Source organism: Agelaius tricolor, unplaced genomic scaffold (genome assembly GCF_023055355.1).
Source record: "Agelaius tricolor isolate 1412-34295 unplaced genomic scaffold, bAgeTri1.0.p SCAF_8, whole genome shotgun sequence".
Classification (NCBI taxonomy): domain Eukaryota; kingdom Metazoa; phylum Chordata; class Aves; order Passeriformes; family Icteridae; genus Agelaius; species Agelaius tricolor.
Genome location: NW_027269268.1, coordinates 32,205,853 through 32,226,906, shown reverse-complemented (window position 1 = coordinate 32,226,906; position 21,054 = coordinate 32,205,853). Strand labels below are relative to the sequence as shown.

Here is a 21,054-nt window from a genome sequence, read left to right as displayed (position 1 = left end):
CGCTTAGGTTGGACATGAGGAGGAATTTCTTCACACAAAGGGTGATCAGACACTGGAATAGGCTGCTCAGGGAGGTGGTGGACCCACGGTCCCTGGAGGTGTTTCAGGAAAGACTGGACGTGTCACTTAGAGCCGTGGTCTGATTGACACGGTGGTGTTCGGGCAGAGGTTGGAGGCTCACAGGTCTCTTCCAACCTCCTGGTTTCTGTCATTCTGTGGAGAGCCCGCGCCTGAGGGGGGCCCCTCCCCCGGGAGGTCCCGGCGCCCGGCTCCCTTCCCGCCCCGCTGAGGCGCCGCCTCGCCCCGCCCGGCGGCGCGCGGGCCCGGCCGGCGCTGCGCAGGAGCGGGGCGGCTGCGAGGGAGCGGCCTCGGCTCTGCGCAGCTCCCGCCTCCGGCTCTCTCCTCGCTCTCTCTTCCCGTGCCTGTGAGTATCTGCCCGGCTGCCTGCGCGGTTACCACAACAAAGCCGGGAGAAAGGGGCCAAGAAGGACACGGCAGCGGCCGCTGCTGCTGCTTCCTCCCGGGGGTGCCGGCCGGGTGGTGGGGCCTGCGGTGCCTCCTCGCCACGGAAGGTGCCGGGAGGGCGGTTGGGGGCCGTTGGGCACGACGGGCATGTTCCTTCCCCGTCTGCGGTAATTTTTTTCCCCAAACAAGGTGGGAGACATGTTTTATTCGTGTGTACATGTGCATTATTTTTAACCATTATATAATTAAAAAAAAAAAATTTGTTTTAATTAGCTGTCTTGCTGCTCGCGCCCCTGCCCGAGCGAGGCGCACGTAGGTGTCCCCCGAGCGCGTCGTGCGCGCTGCCTGTGCGGGGCTGGGGCTGGCGTTGAGCTGCCGGAGTTTGGCCGTGCCGCCCTCAGACGTGCGCTCCGCCCCAGCAGTGCCGTGCCTGCCCGCTGTGCTCCTCGGGGAGATCGGAAAAGAGGTGGGAGACTCCGTTCTGAGACACCGGGTGCCCTCGTTGTCGCCTCAGTTGTCGGCTTTGGGAGAGAGTTACGGTGTCTGTGCGCTACCCTTCAAGTTACCGGACTTTGAGAGACGCGTTGCGGTGATGCCCAGATAGAGTTCAGAGGGGTGTTTCGGTTGGGCTTAATTGGTGGGAATTAAGTCATTTGGAATGATCATTGCAAACAGCTTGCCTCGAGCGTGTTAATCATCGCCAGAGTCACGTTTCCACATTTTCCTCAGAACTCACGTGTAACTCCCCCTGCCCAGCGCAGGGCTGTGTTCTGCAGTAATGGCTCCCAAAGTGGGGCTGGCGTTTGGAAAAATAACTAGCCACCAAATCTCTTGGCCCCTCTGGATTAGGTTGGAAATCACAAATCAGGTAGTTCTGAAACCTGGGCTCCTGCAGCAGAGCAGAGTACTGAATTAATCTGAAAGAGATTCAGTGAGATGCTACAACAAAATGCAGTATGTGTTGTCTTTGTCAAACATTGGACATTTCTGGAGTTTTCACGGCATTTTAAAATGTAGTTCAGCAAGGCATATGACACAACTTAATTTAAAGTCATATAATCTTTATGCCTGGTGGAAGTTTTTCCTTTCCAAACAGTTTTTTGAAAACTGGTTTAATTATAGGATGCAAATACCTGCACTTTTATATTCTTACTATATAATAGAAATAAAAAAAAAATCTAATGTTTGCATTTGGACGTGTACATATTTTTAAGTTGCGTGGTTAAAATTTCTATGCAGCATTCATAAAAACACCAGGACAAAAATGTGGGATGGAATGAATGTAATAGAAATAGCAGTGCTAAATTTCTTTTGTATCCCTGCTTTTGTCTGTAGTGAGGTGCTCAATATAGTGAATAGAATGCATTGTACACATTTTTGCTTCTTTGAAAAACTAGTTAATCTCTCTTTTTTTGGATAGAAAGTGATTGCTGGAATTGTCCATTGAGAGAGAGCAAAGTTCCACAAAGTTAAATTCTTCAGTGGAGTTAATTGAAGACTAAAATGAAGTTGTTGCTAAAAAACAAGTAAGCCTAAGAATGGGTTTGCGAAATAATTGGCATTTAAAAATATAGATGTCAGAGCTTTGGACTCTGCTTCTGGAATGCTTCAAGCTCTTCCAACACTTCTTCCTGCTTTGTTTGTTTTTTTCTGTAGTGCATATGTTCTTCTGATTTTGTAAACCTAGATAATACTCTAATGGTTTAGGATAGCAACCAGAGAAAAGGACAAGTAATTTGGGGACATTCTATTACTTTTTTTGGAACTTAAAGCTGTTATAACCTACTGGGATTTTTGTTCTGATTTTGTGCTTGCCTGTTTTTAGAAGGGCATTCAGAAGGTCCTGTGTTTGTTCATAAGACTTACATGGGCTCAGAGGGCTATCAGGACTGCTAAGCCCACTGAGACTTGAAATGCAATTGGCTAATTGGGAGGCTCAACCCAGGAACACCTAAAAGTGCAAGTTTTGTAGGATGGGTAGCATGTGGTCATCTGTGGCATAGGTGACAGGATCATCTACAAGCTTTTTAACATCTGTCCTTTAAGATGACTCAATATTACACCTGAAGCTTAGATGTAAGAATCTGAAAGCAAGATGAATCCTAGGTGAGCCTAGATACTCCCTAAATTCATGGGAGATAGTCAGACTGTTACCTTACTGCTTCCACAGAGCTGTTTCTTAAAGCTGTTTCATTCTTTGCTTCCTGATGTTATGTTTGACCAAGACATGGTCTAAAACATGATCTGTGTTCCTTGGCTGAGTTATTTTCCATCCAACAATATCAACTGATGTTTAAGCCACAATTCAGTAATGAGTATTTGTGATTCTTGAAGTGTTTCATTGTAATAATAAACACTGGAATTCCAGGAAACCCATATTATGTTGAATTTAATAGAGCCTTCTGTTTCAGCATCTTACTTGCTTTTCCATGCTTGATATTTTCTCATCTGAAGAAAGGAGCAAGTCACAAAAATATAATGCAAGAGATTATCTCAAGAGGCTTTTATCCTCATTTGCCTCTTACATGCATTCTGAGGAAACAGAAGTATATTTAGACTCTTCCTAAGTGATATTTTTTGAAGCTGCTCTTTCTATACTGATTTAGTGACTGAATTTCTATATTTTCTCCTGCTCATCTGTACCAGGCGGTGCTTGTTCCTCTTATATAGAAATATATTCACTGAAAATTAAAATTTGCATCTTATTTTCAGTGGTTGTGGAGAATGTAATTGTTACATCCGTAAAACTGTATGTGTGTGTGTTTTAAACTGTGATAATAAGCACATCTTGTGATGGAGGGCTTTAGAAAGGAAATTCTTCCAGACACCGAGGTCTATTTGATGTGTGTTGAAGCACATCTATGCAAACAGTTAAAGGAAATGCTAATTACACACCTATTTGTCTAGTCAGGTCACTAAGCACACTAAATTTATAATATTAGAAGCATGAAAAACACTTGTAGTTTAATGGGCATTTCTGTTGTGGGAGACAGTTCACATGTTGTGCCACTTGGTAGAGATGGCCTGATATTCAGAAATATGCAGTGATTTATCTGCTGTGATTTACCTCCATCAGTAGTTTGTGGTGTACTTGATTCCTTTATGGTCCTGCCATCTGTTTCAGGACTGGCAAATGTAACTCCAGCCTTTACGTGGCAGATATGCTGAAGCTTTGCTTTAATAAGAGCAGTTGTTTTCCTTTTTCTTGCATGCAGTTTTAAACTGCTGTGCCAGACTCTTCCCCTTCAGTTGTGCATAGCCTGGTTGAGTACATGTTGCCCCCAAATTTAAATCTTGGTATCAGACAGAAATACTCTTCATAGATATGTACCAGTGTAGAAGGAGTGGGAAAACAAAGCTGGACTTTTACTTTGCTCTTCACCATTGATACCTGGCAGTAGAGTCTGTCCTTTTCTGGGCTTTTTGTATCAATTATCTATATTATCTATATTATGGGTCACTTTTGGGAAAGATCAATACCAATGACCAGTTTTCCCCTAGCAGCTTGCTGCCTTCTAGTCTTTGGGTAGCTGGAGTTGGGACTCTTCCAGGTAGTGAGAAACTGTATGGCAGCAGCCCCATGAGACTTCAGTGTGGGTGGTGTCACTTGAGCTTGTAGAAGTGGAAGACCTTCCAGAAGCTATTGCTACTTTTATCAACCAACATATGATTTGTTTTTATTTTTGATTGTAATTGTAAGCTACTTCTTTTCTGCCTGGGTTTAGAGGGTTTGCAGGTAATATTCTTGGGATTCTCTGCAAGGAGTGAGTAGCCATGGTCTGTTTAGACAGACCTGATGGCCATTATCACTCCCATCATTTAACTTCAGTGTTCTCTGACCCAGCCATTCTGCTCAAGAGTTCACAAGGTGACCTTTGCTGAAGAGCCTGAAGTACAAATATTTAATGTGTTTCTATGAGTGAAGTCCTGGAGCTACAGATACACACCTCTCTGCACTATTGCAGCTTCCCCATAGGGGAATGGCTTATTTTTGGCTCAAGAGGAAATATTTTTTATTTTCTTCCCCCCCGTCCCCATTTCTCCCTGTTCTCTCTCCTCCTAGCCTTGTACATTAACTTGAAAGGCTTTGCCCAGCAGCTATCTGGGGCTCCTTGGTGGTCATGTGCTTATGTGCTTTCATTTGCTCTAACCATGGTGGCAATTGACTGTGGAAGATTCAGTGGTTTAACCGAAACTTCAAGGTTTAACTAAGTTTAAAATACCTCAAATCTTTCACTGGGTACTTAATGCACTTTTTAAGTGTTAGTTTCTGACATTAAAAAATGTTTTCAAAAGGCAGGATATGTTGGTACACAAACCCACATCTAAGTCTGTATCCTCAATTCATGACTTTTCATGTACCATGCCACCTTTGTAGAAGAGACTTCAAATTGCAGTCATGCCTAATGGCCTGCTCTTAGGCATTGCCTACAAAAATATTTCAGGTGGTACTGTAGTTGGCAGGTTTGCAGCTGGAGGGGAAAACCACTCAATATGCTTAGTGTGATTAGGGTCTTGATCTGCTTTTTGAGATGGAGGAGGATGTCAAAATGCTGCTTGTTCTTTGGGTAGTGCAGCAGCAGGCAGTGGTTGACCTGTTCAGAAGCTGCACGGTCTTTGTTCTCTCTGGGGAGAATGTGGATCTGGTCTCAGTAGGTAGTCAGACTCTCAGTGTGTCAGCCCTCTGGTGAGAAAGTGTGGGTCTCTAAAGCCCTGAAAGTCAGACTGCACATTCACCTTGGCTGCTTAGCCACTGCTTTCTGATCTTAAAAGCTTGAAGGGATTAAAAAGTGGTATAAGCTAGTTCTTCCTAAACTAGGAAGAGCTGCAGTCAGGAAGAGACAAAGACAAAAGGGTGCGCTTGGCTGTGGTAATGAGTGATTGTTACTGTTGCAAGAGAAATGGGTGAGAGGTAGAGAATTACATGGGGAGAAGAAATATTACAGTAAAACAAGATCTGGCAAATAATTAATGGCCAGCCTGCTCTTTGGAGTTGATCATGCTTGTGTTAGAGGGCTTCATGGCAGAAAGCCACAAAAAGCATGTGCTTTTTTTGTAAATAAAAACAGTGGTCACTAAAATTAGCAGTTAATGGTAAGTGTTTGACTGTAATGGCTTTTTTGGGATTCCAGAGTATCACTTGTTGACTCTGTGTTTTAAAAACAGGCAACATAGCAGAACTCTGTATTTCTTACTGAAGTAAAATTACACTGTGTTGTATATAAATGTGAAATTGTAAACAGAACCAATTTATTGATTTAGGCATGCTTTATCAGCAAAGTTACCTCTTCTGTATTGCATCACCTTGGCAAATTCCAGGTCTGTTGCAGACACTCTCAATACAGGAGTGGAATAGGATCTAAGAATATCATCTCTTTGTTTATTTCATCTTATTTGTTTTTATTTTAAATTAAACAATAAATTAATTAAAGAATTGATTAATCTTAAGTTTGTGAATGATTGACAGTGAGAGACATGGCGTGTTGCTTTCCCATTAAAGTGAAGGCTAAAGTTGTTAGGGACTTGTCCAGAGGAGTGGAATATGCATTTGTCAGTGGAATGATTGCTGCTCCTTGGGCAGGGCCAGACTGCTAAATGATCTCTCCTGCACTGGTGGTTGCTGTCTGCAAAGCAGTTATGTCTCAGTCTTCCTAGGAAACAGCCCACTGGCAGGTGGGCTGTTCCTGAATCATGTAGAGTGGGAAGATGTGTGCTCCCTGGCTGGCATTAATGGAAAGGAATGTACAAGCTGGTTGTTATCTTTTATCACCTTTTGCCAGCTCTACACTGCCCTTTTATCATGAGTTAGATCCCATCCTCTCGTCAGAGACTGTGTTCAGAAGAGTCATCTGAGAAGTGGTGTGACTAGGCATTATAGCTGATGAGATACTGTTAGTTCAGTCTCCTTTGCAGGCATAGCATTACATGAACTAAAAATACATGGATGTGGTTGCACCTCAACAAAATGTTGTATTTTAGTCTATACTAAAGTTTTCAGCTATATTAAGTTATCCTAGTTTGTCTGCACCCACCTGCAAACCTTTTTGCCTTAGCCCCTTATGCTCTTACGCATACAACAGTACTAACATTATTTCAAATCTGTGTTTGAGACACGTGAAGTACACCACATGCCTGCTTTTACCAATCAGTCATAATATTTCTAGTTATGAGCTGGAGAGATGCTAGTTCCTTAAGTAATAAAAGCCTTTCATAATGGAAAAGAAACTATTTTATTTTTAAACTCTGCTTCCTAATTTTCTTCATAGAATTGGCTTTGTTCAAGTTGTACTTGCTAAATAAATATTCATGGTCTATACTTAACAGGTTTTGTTCCTTTCTGGTTTAGATTACATGAGGTAGAAAATTAAATTTAAATAATATGTTACTCTTCTGATTGTTTTTTATTTTTCTACTGAGCATGTTTTTATATATTAAAATGTATTATCCTTTTAGGAAGCTGCTTGAGAAAAACTGTCAGGAATTCACACGATAGTTGTGCGTTGTAGGCTATACAAGCTGCCTGAAGCCAGGTGTCACAAGAAGTGACACAAAGGGTGGAACCAATAGCCTGCATACAGGATGGGTAAAAGCCAGGAGGAGGCAGAAACCATGGTGCTGTGGGAAAACCATGATGTAGTTGCTGTCAGGAAACGTGGTGGGGTGATTGTCATGGCTGGAGTGGTGCAATGGATGCTTGTAAGCTCCTCAGAAGGGACATGCAAGGAAGGAGAGGTGGTGGGGTGACCCTCTGCATTAGGGGGTATGCCAGCTGTGTAGAGCTCAAGGATAGTGATGAGTGCCTGTGGGTGAGAGCCAGGGACATGGCCAATAAGGCAGTCGGTCCTGAGGGGTGTCTCTAATGGAGCACCCTGCCAGGATGAAGAGGCAGATCAAGTATTCTGTAAGCAGCTGGATGGTGTTTCATGGTGGCTAGTGCCTGTTCTTGTGTGAGACTTTAACTTGCTGGATATCTGCATTCCCAGAAGAGTTTTTACTCTGTTTTTTTGCTCTTTGAAGAGCTAGGTGCTTTAGAGAGTTATCTTTGTGGTCCTGAAAATTGATCTCTGCTTCTGTTGCCTAATAGTGTTTTCAGCTTTATACAACATCTAACTATAATAAGTCTCTTTTCAGTTCTTTGGCTTTGTGATTCTTAAAACCATAGGAGATTCCAGGCTTTTTGGTTTTATGTTGTGATTTGAAGAGCATATTTTCAATTCCTCTAAACCAGTATTATTTGAGAAGTGGCAAAATAGCTGAGTGACCTTTAAAAACTCTGTATTTTGAAGTCGTTTTAGCTAGAACCTTTCCTGGAAATTCCTTTTTTTCCACCTTTGTTTGCCATGGCAACAAACTAAATGTGGTTTAAGGGAGACCATCCATCCTGTAAAATATTCTGGTTCTCTGGCCTTAAGTGGTTGCTTCCACTGTCTTCATGTTTGATTTTCTTGGGTCTAAAGAATGTTACATATTTATTGATTGTAGCTTACTAAATTATTTCAACAGTGAAATCTGTTGTAAAGAGTAGGAGAAAAGTGCCTCTGGCTAGATGGGACTGGTAGTCTTTGATACTGGCTGATTTTGTTTGGTTGTGGGGTGTTGAGATTTTTTTATTTTAACTATATGTATACTATTAATGAGTGGAAAAAACTTTTGTGTCCTCCTGCCACATGCATGAGATCACACACCATAAAATTCTGTAAGAAGTAGGACATAATAAGAGCAGATTTGTAGAACATAATGGTTAACACTGAGGCCCTGATGTCTGCAATATTATGTATTTGGATTAGCCATGATCTGGTCCCATGGACTGAATGGTAACTTCTGTTTTAAATGCACTGGTTTCCTGCCTGGATCACACTTTTTAAAGTCTAGGTTCATTTGAAGGAATTAAGTTTCTCTACTGTACTGTGGAGTGTGAGTTACAGAAAAGCAAGCTCCTTGTCCAAACTAAAACATGAACACCCACAATCTGTCAATTTAACCTTGGAGCCATGGATCTTTCAATGTAAATTGAAATTTCTCCTAATTTTAAGTACTGAAGTCTGCAGTGTGTATGGCTGTGTCAGCCAAGATGGTGACATACTAACAAGGTTTACAATATAAAATTCCAATTAATGATAGCTCATTAAGTGGCTCTAGCTTCAAATGGCTCTACCTTAAAGGGAAAAAATAAGACATGTTAATTGCTTGTTTGTTAAGATTTTTTAGCCACTAAGGGTGTTTGACTAATTTGCTTAGAAGTAATAGTTTGGAAATTGTGATGGGTTGGCTAAAGTAAAGCTGTCTGGTCTAACATATGAGCTGTGTGCAATAAGGTGGCACTAAACGTTTTTACTGAGCTCACTATGAAATTGTCTCTAGCAACTTCATGTAATTAATTGCAGAATTATAGATTATTAGAGCTAAAAGAGTGAAGAGCAAAACTATTATACTAAAAGTGTATTTGGATCTGTTTTTGCACAAATAATTGGAAATGTTTTCTGATTCTTGCAGGTGACACTTCATATTTCGTTATGGACCGTTTTGAAGACATATCAGATGGTGAAGTGGATCATGCCTTCTTTGACAGCGACTTTGAGGAAGAGAAAAAGAAAGCTGAAGAAAATGGTGAACATATAGAGAAAGGAAGTACAAAGGCAGCTCTTGCAGACACTGATTTGGTTTCTAATTCAAAGGATGAAAAGTGTTGTGAGGAGGAAAGCGAAGAAAAGCAGATAGATTTACAAAGGGATCAGTCCCTAGAAAATAGCAAAAGTCCTAGTGAAGATGCTCCCTCTCTGACAGTTTCTCCAGTTGCAGAGAATGCAGGTACATCTGGAGCAACACCTGCAGCAAATAGAGGAGCAGAGGAGATTGTTCCTGCTGGAATTCCTAAAATAGTTAAAGAAGGTGAAGAAGATTACTATACAGATGAAGAAGACAGTAGTGATGATGGCAAAAAACAGGTTAGACCAAAGTCAGCTAAGCAACCAAACATAAAAAAGGCTAGCAAAAAATATAGTATCAGCTCCTCCTCTTCTTCCTCCTCCTCCTCGTCCTCGTCATCATCATCCTCAAGCTCAGATACAGATGGTTCTGACACAGATTCTGATAGCTGTTTATCAGATTTATCTCATTCTTCCCCAAAAAGGAATGCTTGTAGAAATGCTCTTCTGTCTCCAAAACAAAAATTCAAGTCAGCAATGAAATTAGCAGAAGGAAAACCAAAGCTTGGTGATGACCTGGAGGAGTCTGAAGACACAGTGACTGACGTAACACCTCTGTCAACTCCAGACATCAGTCCTATCCAGTCCTTTGAATTTGTAGCGTCAAATGATAAGAAACTAAAAGTAAAGAGACAGGAAAATGTGAACCAAGAATTATATGGTAATTTGGAGAATTTAAGTACAACACTAAATGTGGAAAACCTATGGGGCTGGGAAATTCAATCGTATATCTGTATTTTTTTCATTAGATTCCGAGTTTGATCGCAGATATAGTCGAAAAGTATTGCATGATGCCATGGACCTGAATCAGCTTCTGAAAGGTGATTTTTAAATTTTCTTTTTACAAAATACAGCATCTGCCACTTGTTGAGAACAGCTGGGTTCTAATACACAGAGAGAGTGGGATTTTCATACACCATGTGTATTTTTAAAACTGGTTGCTGTTTAAGTGGTGTTGATCTAATTCTTGGAATTCTTCTCTGTGTAATAGTACTGATTCTGCAGTAGAGAAAAGAACCATGCATTGGTTTGCTTATACCTAGACGTAAGATACACAGACAGGATGAATCTAAAAAAGGCCTAATATATTAATAAATTGGGCAATAAAACTGCACATGGATCTTAAGGTGTACTGGACTATGGCACAATTTAATATCTAAAGCATCAACCTTTCTGTTGAAAGGCTGGATTGTCGACCTCCAAGGCTGAAAGACAATCAAAATATCATTGCATTATAAATGGTATTCATATACTTCAACTTCTAGTACCTTTTTGATAATTAAACAGGAGTATTTGAAGTTCTTTTCTGAGCTAGGTGTCTGACTTCTAAAATACCATAGGTTGAGTAAAGGTGTTTTAAAAAGAAAAATAGCAGATAATCTTTACTAAAACTCGAGTGGTTGCTTCTGGCTAATAGACTTTAAAAATCTTAATAATGAAGCCTAAGAAAATTTGCAATCTCTTCCCTGCACTCATTGCACACCTTCATTATATGGGGTAAGAATGCCCTGGATGATCTCAGGCGCATATTTTAAGGTCTACATGGTGCTTTTGCATTTGTTTTCATGCCCCAGAGTTTTCAGTACTAAAATCTGTGGAATAAAAAAGGCTTGAATCAAGAAATCTGCTGATCTCAAGTGAGGAAAGCCTTTTGCAGTTTAGGTCTGGTACATTCCAAGCCAGGTTTGCTGTGTTGAAGTAAGCCTGACACGACTGAAACTGCATGTGTGGTGTTCCTTCACTTTGCACCTTGCCAGACTGAGCTTCTAGTGAAGAAGGATTTAGAATGTATTGTACACGTAGTTTATCTTGCCTATAAGTTAGAACTGAGGATTTTACTTGTATGGAAATTCTTCTGATGTTAAGAAAAGCAACACTAGCAATCAAGAAAGGTAGAGCTTTTTCTCATCCCTGACAGTCCTTGTGCTTCAGTCATTCTTTCATACTAGAAACAATTCCAACCAGTTGTCAAAACGTGATGTCAGAAGAATTGTTGCTAGGCAATTGAAATTATGATGTCCTATGTCCTTATTTGTTTCCCATTAGCAAAAAGCTATTTAATAACCAGTGATTACCAATGGATTCATCTCATCCCTAAAACAAATGGGTATTATTGCCCAGAGTAGGTATTCTCAGAGATGAATCTCTGCTAGGGAGAGGAACAGAGTTTTCAGTTTTTTATCAAAACTGAAAACCAGTTCTAAATAACAATAATAAAGATAGAGTAATGAGGAGTAGAATTCATATGGTCTAGCAGCTAATGTTCCTGATTAATGTGTATATTACTCCCAAGTGCCTCTCTAAATTGGCAAACACAACATAGCTTAATTAGTTTGGGCATTTTGAAGTTTAAATGGAGCAGAATTATTAATGGTGGAAAGTAACTAGTCTGGGAAAATAGGAGCTAATCTTATTCTGAGTTATTGCTTGCAGATTTTTTTGTACACGTTAGGGGAAAAAAAAGTGCACATAATTTTCTCCCGCCCACCAGTCTCCATTAAATGTTCATCAGAACTGCATAGGCATAAATGTTGTTTCAAGTGAGAACACTGCAAGCCCAGACCTGAGTGCATGAAAAAAAATTAAATAATCATTATTTGGTTTTAAAGCATAATATTCTTCCAGTACTTTATACTGATGTAGCATTTTATTTAATTTTTTTTTCAAATATTCTTGTAATATAGCTGGACCCAAGCATTTACAGCAGTTATACAAGTTTAATTTCCCAAGGTCCCCAGACACTTGCAAAAATTTCCATGTGAACTGTTACTATGTTGTTTCTATGGGGCACACAGTAATTAATTTGTATGATTATTCATATCACCAGTGCATACATTTGGGAGGACTGGAATCTCTTGTATTAAAAAAAGAATTGCAAGAACAAAAAATTAGTTTCTTTGAACAAATTTCATTTTGCAAGAAAGAAATTTGTTCAAAGAACAAGTTTTGAACTAGCACAAGAGTCTTGTTATTAGAGGTAGCAAGGCAGTTTGTGTATCTTAAAGCAGAATTAATTTGAAGTGTTTAGAAACTGTTGCAGTTAAGTTTAAAAGTAGTTGAAAAAGTTTTTGCTTTATATGGCCTTTACCTACTTCTTTTTGTATTGAAAACTATTCATTTGTAAGCATTTAAAAAATTGTATTAGACAAATATTTATCATGTCTTTACAACTCCTAAAGCTATGCTTGTTCTTGATAAAAGCCAAATTTTCTATTACGCATTTCTTAATAAGGTAAAATCTCATAACACAGTTCTAGTTGGAAATCTCATAGTTCCCCTGCTCTATATTGCATTTTGATTGGTTTTAGATGGGTAGTGCTGATAGCAGATGTGATTATAAATTTTCAGGTAGAAATACAGTTTTTCTGTTGTTTCATGATGTTATATAGATCTTTGTATGCAATTGTTTTGTGATTCCGTGATGTTTCCATTTTGCTATAAACCTTACAGATATTTCAGAAAAGTAATAACTGAAAGCAATAATCTAAACCTATACTAATAAAAAATGTCAGAGCTATTTCCTCTGCTGTACTCTTGAGTAATCTGAACACAAAAAGGGAATTAAGTATGACAATGCAAAGAAATAGATTGTGAAAGATTGTTTTTGAAGGCAATTTCATAAATCACCATGTTAGAAAGCTGGGAATAAAATAAATTGGAAAATTTTCTGATGCTATTTTGCCTGATCCTATGTCTTGATTATTATGCAGATAAAGAGATGAGTTAAGTATGAGTGTGAACCAAGCACTCATCTATCTCAACCCATTATGCTAAAGATTTGCTCTGTCTCTAGACAGATCTCATGATTTCTGTAGTCCAGAACAGAGTAGTCTGCTAAAATTGCTCTGTATCTCTTTATCTAAATTTGTTTGGTATCGATACAGTGGGATAGCACGAGGTATATACAGTGCTAAAGAATTTAGTACTTTGTGTTTTCTTCTCTGTAAAATGGGGTTGATACCTGCTTATTTTACAGAAGTGTCTGTGAGAATTAGTCTGTAAATCCATGGTATTAGCTATTATTAACTTGAGGAGGTGGTGTGGTGGGGTAAGTAGGGCAATTGGCCACAGACTGAAGTTCTATCCTTGAAGCTCTCACTGACCTCTGTGCTGATAAATCTTTTTGCCTCTTCTATGCCTTAGATTTTTAAAATAGAGGTTCCTCTGTGAAAAGCTCTATAATATAAATATCATGATTATAAAAGTAAAAAGCTCTGTGTTTCTGAATAAAATCTATTGTAGAAAATTAAATAGCAGCTTCAACTCAACATGAAGCAATTACTTCAGCTTTTTTCTTTCATGTAATTTGTCACTCAGGAAATAGAACAAGTTTTGGTAACTGAAACTTTGTTCTCTTCAGGAATATCTTATCTGTGTGCTCATTCATGCTGAACTAGTGTATTTGTAGAAAAGCTGCTAAGCAGTATCTAAATTTAAAGGAGACTCTGCAACATACACATACCCAAACTGAAGAGTTGAACTAAGCATATATAGCTGTTCTACGGAATTCTCTTTAGTGTGTATGTTCAGAGTTTGAACTAATTTTCTATATGTGTGTGTATTCATATGCTTGGTTTTCACAGGCCTAGAAACTCATTTTGAGATAGAAGAGCAATTGCTAGCTTGTTCATATATTTAGAGTTTGAAAAGAGATTGAAAATCTGTGAGGTTATGGAGAGATACAGGCTTCCCCAACATTCATGAGAAACTTTGTAATTATGGGGGCAAAAAGTCCAACACCTCTATGATATCTTTCTCATGATATCAAGAAATAAATAGCAGCCCTATTTAAGCATGTTTAAATAGGGAAATTTGTACCTGAAAAGGACATTGTCCATTTCTTAAAAAAAAATCCCACCAAATTTTTAATTCTCCAAAATCCCTTTTAAAGAGCTCTGTGGCCTGCAATAATGGATGTTATAGGAAGTATTTGTTTAGAGATACCACAGGGAAATAGTTTCACTCTTAAACTCTTAGATATTGATGAAGAACTGTGATTTACTTAATCCTTTTGCACATGTGGTAGTGTAGCAATATAAAATAAAATATCAGACAAGTGTAAGCATTGAAGCAGTTTATATTGGGATTGCAAAAGATACACTGAAACATACATGATTTTCATTTTAGCCTTAATACTGTTAGGATGGCTGTATCATCCTGTCCTAATGCATTTGACTTGCTAATTATATTTTATATAAGGTTTGGCCTTTTTCATTCTGCAAGGTTATTTCAGTGCTTAGAAGTTGAAAGCAATAAACGGCTTGTTTATGGCTTAAAAAAGAGTCAGGTATCTCTCCATGGAAACCAGCTTTCATAGAAATCCTGTGAATACCAGGAAATTTTCTTTTCCTGCTTACCAGCAAATGAGAAGTAGGCTCTACACTGTGCAAGTCATTATGCAAATGTTGCTGCTTATTTATCATCTACCCCAAATTATATTTGAGGTCTGCCTGACAATGAAAGTAACTAGTGGTTTAGTTAAATTACTAACTACCCACTGATAGAATACGTATATGAGAGGTAAATCATATTTCATTGTTCCAGGACATACAAACTCTTTAGAAGCTTAAATCATAACCTTAAAACTCTAGTGTTATCTCATGTTGTCAGTGGCCACTGGAAAAATAGTCAGGTATACTGACTATTCAAACACTTAGGCTTTGTGATTAAAGAGTAGTGTGGGTGAATGATGAATAAATCATTGAAATAACTATGAAACTCAAACACCTGAGTTATATAACATGAACTGTGCTCTTAATATTTAATAGCATTTGAAATCTTACCTTTTTTTTTTTTGCTTATTGATAGTGAATTGTCTCTGGTTTTGTGGGCATGTGCTGACCTCACTTAGACACCTACTGTCTTTGCCATGAAAGCAATGTTGCCAATGGGTGGTAGTATGCATTCAGTGCATATTGAACGTACGTTCCTGCTGTGGGTTATCTAATTTCCTGTCATAGCAAGTGTGTGGAGAATAGGAATATGATGCTGTATAAATTGCAGAGGCAGGTTGGACAGATTCTCAGTCTGGTGATTGGAAGCAGTGGTAACTATTACTGCTAATTTGAAATTCAGGGGTCAGAAGTGTCTTTCTGAACCATAGAAAGAATCACCCCTGCTTCAGGGAGACCAACAGAAGTTTTTCCCTGCTGCTTTCTATATTGCTTCTGTAACTTATTTGAACATCATTTAAGGAGTGGTGATTTCTTCTGCCTGTTTTGTTAGGAATATGTATGCTGTAGTACTAGTGGTGCTCTTTCACAAAAATGACACAGTATGCATTGTGTTGTCTTGTTTTTCTACTAAACTTTAGACTCTCCTGTGACACAGTTCCTTTGCAGATCAGTGTTGCATTTGTGTGGCTTAAAAAAGACAATTTATGGGTAGGGTCCAGTAAGTTATGGTTTGCTTTGCTGTGGTGTTTGCTGATTAAATTCTTCCTGAGCATAGATCTTAACTAAGTAAAACATAACTCCAGTTAATTTACAGTTTGAAGAACAGCAAACCAGGTACTTTTACTGTGTTACCTGATCCAATGCTTTGGTGTATTGCAGCAGTTTTGCAGCAAAAAGCTAGTTGTGAAGTTTCAAATGCATTCTTGGGTCATATAGAAGGATAATAACAAAAAGATCATTTAAGGAACTGGAGGTTTTAGAATGGTATTTTCATTCCATCCCCTTGAAAAAACACTTGCTGCTGCATGTGTTGCATTGGGTCTGAACTTCTGATGCAAAATTAATGAGTCTTCTGTAATTTAGCCATCTGTCAATAGATCATTTACTGGGTTTTGGCAGCTGTCTGCTAAGGCTTCACTGAGTAACTTCACAACAGAACCTTTGGGGTGTTCTTAATTCTTTCTCTGTATTAATATATTTCTCTTGAGTTGTGATAAATTCAATATTATGACTGTTAGCAAGCTCTCAACCTCAAAAGTTGCCAGAAAGCTGTTGGCAGTAGTAAAGTCAGTTTTTACATTAAGAATAAATAAATAATAATGAGGCTAAGAATGAACAACATATGGAAGAAAGTGGGATGGAGTCTCTTCCTGCTGACACAGGTAGGAAAGGCTATCTTTGTGGTGAGGTGATAAAAGATGTGGATGAAGCACTCTAGAAGTGATATATATTCAAAGGAAAAAGGCTAAGAAAAGGAAGAAGGAAGAAGAGATGAATGAAAAAAGGAAAAGTCTGTGTGTTGAGGGGGGATGTGGCTGAAGAAGCTGGAAGATGAGAGTAAAGTTAGTAACATTTTGTCCTTGTGTATATAAGTAGTATCCAGTAGAGCACTGCATGGATATGTACATAGATATGTATTCACTCTAGTTGCCTGATGGCTTCTGATAAAATAGGAGGTGTTTAATGCTACAGAAGTTACATACCACTATCCCCAGGAGATCTGAGTGACAAAGTAAAGCAGTGCTTCTTGAGCCCTGTGTGTAGCAATTGCTTCAGGGTTCCTTGAATCATTGTTTCTAGTAGCATTTACTGACCAGCTTTGGAGTAAAAGGGAAAGGCCTTTGTTCCATGTCATTGCTCTGGTTTTATTTTTTCATCACACCTGACAGCAGTTTACCAGAAAAGTGAACAAGTCAGAAAATAGGTAGTAAGTAATTACCTTGAAGCATTTTTAATCTCTCTATAGTTCATAGTTACATCAAAAGGATATAAAGTCTCTGCCAAAGTATAACCTGCTATCTAATAGTGAATTAAAAGTCACTGACCAGTGAAGGCATGAAACATGTATTTGTACCTGAAAAAGTCTTTATCCAGAATGCAATTGCTTTAAATTGATTTTGACTAGTTGGCACCTTCCACAGAGGCAAAATAATTGTTGGAAATTTGTACTGACAGTCATTCAGAAATTTAAATGTCTCCTGTAATAGACTTCATCATCAATAGCATTGATACCACAAGACTAGGTCAAAACTTGAGTTTAACAACTGTTCTTTGTCTCAACTGGATTTCCACTTTTGCATATGACATGCAGTCCTCTTTAACCCATGAGGTGCTACGGATATAAGGCAAAAGCTCCATAACAATACAATTATCAATTATTGTGACATTGTGACATGATACCTCCTTCAGATAGTTGTTCAATTTACTGTCATCTGGCTATGTTCTGCAGTGCTGATTTTGCCTGTTCCAATAAAGGCATTCTGTAATATTTTCTACTGAGATGTATGCTACAGCTTGATGTGAATTGTGCAGCTCTAGTTATTTTCTTCACATTTCTCTTTGTCCCTTGTAGGCTTATCCAGATGAGTCTCATTCCAGGTTTGTCTCCTCCAATGGTGTTGTTGGCTCTACTAGTTTTACCTTGAGAATAACTTACTAAACTGTAGAGATGTTTCTCAAGACATTTATATTGTATTAACGTGTTGGTTGGCACACTTGATCTGCGCTAGTTTACTTTGGTTTTGAGGTGATTTGCATCTTCTCTTGACAAACAAAAGCAGAATTTGCTACGGTGGGCAACCTCACAGAACTGCCTAGGGACAGTTCTTGTCTACATTGGCTAGTATGCTGACTTCACTAATTTCTAGATGAATGTTGAAATTCATTAAATGTTTGGGGTTTACATTTTGAATACGGTTCTTAAATTTCTCAAAGAAAGTAGCAATATTTACTTGCATCAATTCTGAAATAAAATCAGTTGAGATATTGCAAGAAAGATTTCATTTCATTTTGAAGTAAGAAAATGCTCTTCATTCTTTGAGTTTTCTTCACTGTTAGGCTGCCTCAGACATCTCTTGCGAACACTAGGCTAATGCAGAAGTGTTTGCTGAGGAAATATTACTGCCTGCCTAGGTTTGGTTTTTTTCCTTTCTGCTTTGAATGCTTTTCTTGCCTGTGTGGGACTTCTAGGGGTAAAAATGAGGGATGTCTTCTGAAGGCACTGTGATATTTGAGGAGTGTGGGGAATGGCACAAGTAAGGCTTTTTTTGTCTGTGTCTCAGCTCCAAGAATCTGTCTAATCTAACCAGGTATTGCTATTCCTGTACCACAGCTAATGCAGTGGTGTGATGGGGTAACACCATGACAGCAAAACTCACACACAGCAGTTGCCAGAAGACTGCTGCAGAGCTTTAGAAAGCAAAGGCTTAGAAATAGGTCAACAGCAAAGCTCCAGTGGAACTGTAATAAATGTAGCTGGCTCTGGCTGAGAGTGAACTTTTCCAGTTATCTTGCAATTGTGCTCATCAAGTTGCTGTGTATTTTTAAGTGTGCATTCTTTGTCTTGATACCTTATTATCATTATTTGATTGTTGTTTGCTTACTGTTTTAAATTTCCATGTCCCAGTAATTTTTCTTTTGTTATATTTCTTTTGTTTGTATATATATAAATGAGTGCTCACTCATTTCTCTCCATCCATTCAATTTACTTTCATCATTCCCTTTGCATTTCCTCCACCAACACAATGTAGAATTGATTTAGGAGTTAAGTTTCAACAAAATCACAGGAAATGCACTTTGTGCCTCTGTGTCAGGCTTCCCCAGTGTAAGTTTTCTGTCTGAAACATTGTATCTATTCTGCCTCTTAATTGAGATGGATACCTTAGATAAACTTGGGAGCAAAGTTTAAATTTTTTTTATGGCAAACATCTAAATACTAATTTATATTTTAATTCTTGGTTCTAGTTTATGTTTACTCCTGTGTTCCTGAAGCTGTGTTTTCTAATCTCCTTGTTTATTTCACCTTTTGCTATTTTAAAGCTTTCTTACAGTTGGATAAAAAAGAACAAAAACTAACCATCGATCAGCCATCTAAAGGAATAAGGAAAAATTACTCTTTCACAAATGAAGAAGTAAGACAGATTGATCGGGAAAACCAGAGGTTGCTAAAGGAGCTGTCCAGACAGTCTGCAAGGCCAAGGAGGAGCAGCACGCTGAAGAAGGTGTCTGTAACACCGCCTAGATTGTACCACAGTGCCCTCAACAGGCAAAAAGAGCAGCAGAGGATTGAAAGAGAAAACCTGGTAAGTTTTCTGTGTGGATGTGGATCAGTAAATTGAGAAGGACTATCTCTTGTCAGATGAGCTGTTGCTAAATACTTAGAAGATTGATGAGGCAACACATGGACATTTACTGCAATAAGTCTTCAATAAATTTCCATTACTGTGGTGTTGGAATAATTGGTCTTATGGGTGAGTTTCTTGGATTTTTGGGAGAGAGGTGGGAGTAATGATGGGGTTTTATCAGGTGGAAATAGATTTCAGTTTATATGCATTTGCTCTACTTTGGTATCATTTAATTTAAGAGGAATGACTGTTATTGTTAACACACTCAAAACACTGGACAGCAGTCTGACTGTTCATTCTGCTTCATTCTGACTACTAGTTTCTCAAAAACAGGCTTGCATAAAATAAAACAATATGATAGCATCAAACTCATTATATTTGAAACACAGAGGTTACAAAATCAATGTCAGTTCTGGTTTTTGACTCATAGCTATCTCTGTCTTTGAACATTTGTTACACTCTGATTGCCACAATGCAATGGCAATTACAATTGCTTCTTTACTGGAAAACAAAAATTCAGACACATTTGTAGTGATATTGCCAGAGTTCTCAAATAATAGAAGTAAAACTGTTTTGAATAAGATACTTTTAGTAATTGAATTGTAATACATACATGTAATAGCATTTTATTATGTCTTATGTATTTATCAGTGTGTTTGAAAAAACCATACAATTATAGCTTAAATAATTGGAAAATGTGTACTGGAAGTAATTTATTACTTTTTAGCTTCTGTGTAAGTATAGGTTGCAATTTCCTTTTCTGTACACAGAGAGATACAGATTCAATACAGATTCAACATGGAGAAACTCTGATTACTGTATTTGGGAAAATCTGTTAGGCTTTCATTCTTCCAGCTTTCAGACATCTGGATTGTTCAAACTATGAAAATTAGGAAACTTTCTTCCCAGCTCCACTAGACTGCAGTTCACATTATACTTTAAAGTCTGAAAGAATTTAGCACAAGATTTTGTTAGAGATGTGTGATACTTGTCATTGGCTGGGAAAGAAATGTGTTTAGGTCAGTAGGAGGGTGTTGATGGTGTTTATTTCAAATGTTGAAAACAGGTCTTGCTCTACCACATGAGCCTTGTTAATATAGCTCCTTAGGTGTTGGGGAGGAAGTGCTGTGCCACAGTGCCTCAGGATATAACAGTTATATGCTGTACAGCATAACAATTGATGATTACAGTAAATGAATGTATAGGATATTTTAAAATACACTTCTTTTTACTCAAAGCCACAACCCCTTTCTCTTATGATATATTGCAGTGTTGGTTCAAGACTGTCATGACTTTGCAACTTTTGAATCAAAAATGCAGTACACATAAACACATAGTCATTTCACATATTGCTGCTTTAGTACACATTAGAGATGAATGGTGGTTGCATGAAGTCTAAGAAATAGTATTCTTCATTTACTTATTCATTTATAGTTTAGTTGTTGTTGTCAGCAATGTGAGTGGACATGTTTGATATGAGAATTAATGTTAGGACATTGTGTTAGTTTAGACTATAAGAGCATTTGATTTATTCTTTTCCCCAAACTCAGGGTGATATATTCTGTTCTTCTTTTTGGATCAGTGTAGCTCTTCCATTTTGTTTAGCTTTGCTATCATTTTTTTCAAAATTGTTTAATGTTTTTATTATGTTTTAAGTGTATGTACCCCTAGAGCATCAGAGTTTTAACATACTGACTTTTGTAGCACTACTTTTGAGATTAGAGGTGTGACATACTTTTCTCTGAGACTGTAAGTGAAAGAGCAGCCCTACCATGCTCATTGATGTTGGTTTTTTCTCTTTATATTGATAAAAGTATGTGCTTTATGAATCTGTTTTCTTCTGGTCAGCAGCTTTCCTCACCTTCA

At 38.3% G+C, this 21,054-nt stretch overlaps 1 protein-coding gene across 3 annotated transcripts in view; it reads left to right on the top strand.

Annotated features, from left to right (window-relative positions):
- Positions 1 to 283: 283 nt before the first annotated feature.
- CFAP97 (cilia and flagella associated protein 97) overlaps positions 284 to 21,054 on the top strand; it is a 29,565-nt gene continuing 8,794 nt past the window's right edge. The window contains exons 1-4 of one of the 3 annotated variants that reach the window (XM_071432208.1): positions 284 to 424; positions 8,959 to 9,831; positions 9,920 to 9,991; positions 18,884 to 19,146. In XM_071432208.1, coding sequence (XP_071288309.1) covers positions 8,979 to 9,831; positions 9,920 to 9,991; positions 18,884 to 19,146 — 1,188 coding nt within the window. In that variant the 5' untranslated portion in view covers positions 284 to 424; positions 8,959 to 8,978. Of the gene's footprint in view, positions 425 to 481; positions 655 to 1,899; positions 1,992 to 8,958; positions 9,832 to 9,919; positions 9,992 to 18,883; positions 19,147 to 21,054 lie in introns of those variants that run through there. The other 2 variants (XM_071432209.1, XM_071432210.1) reach the window with 2 other exon arrangements.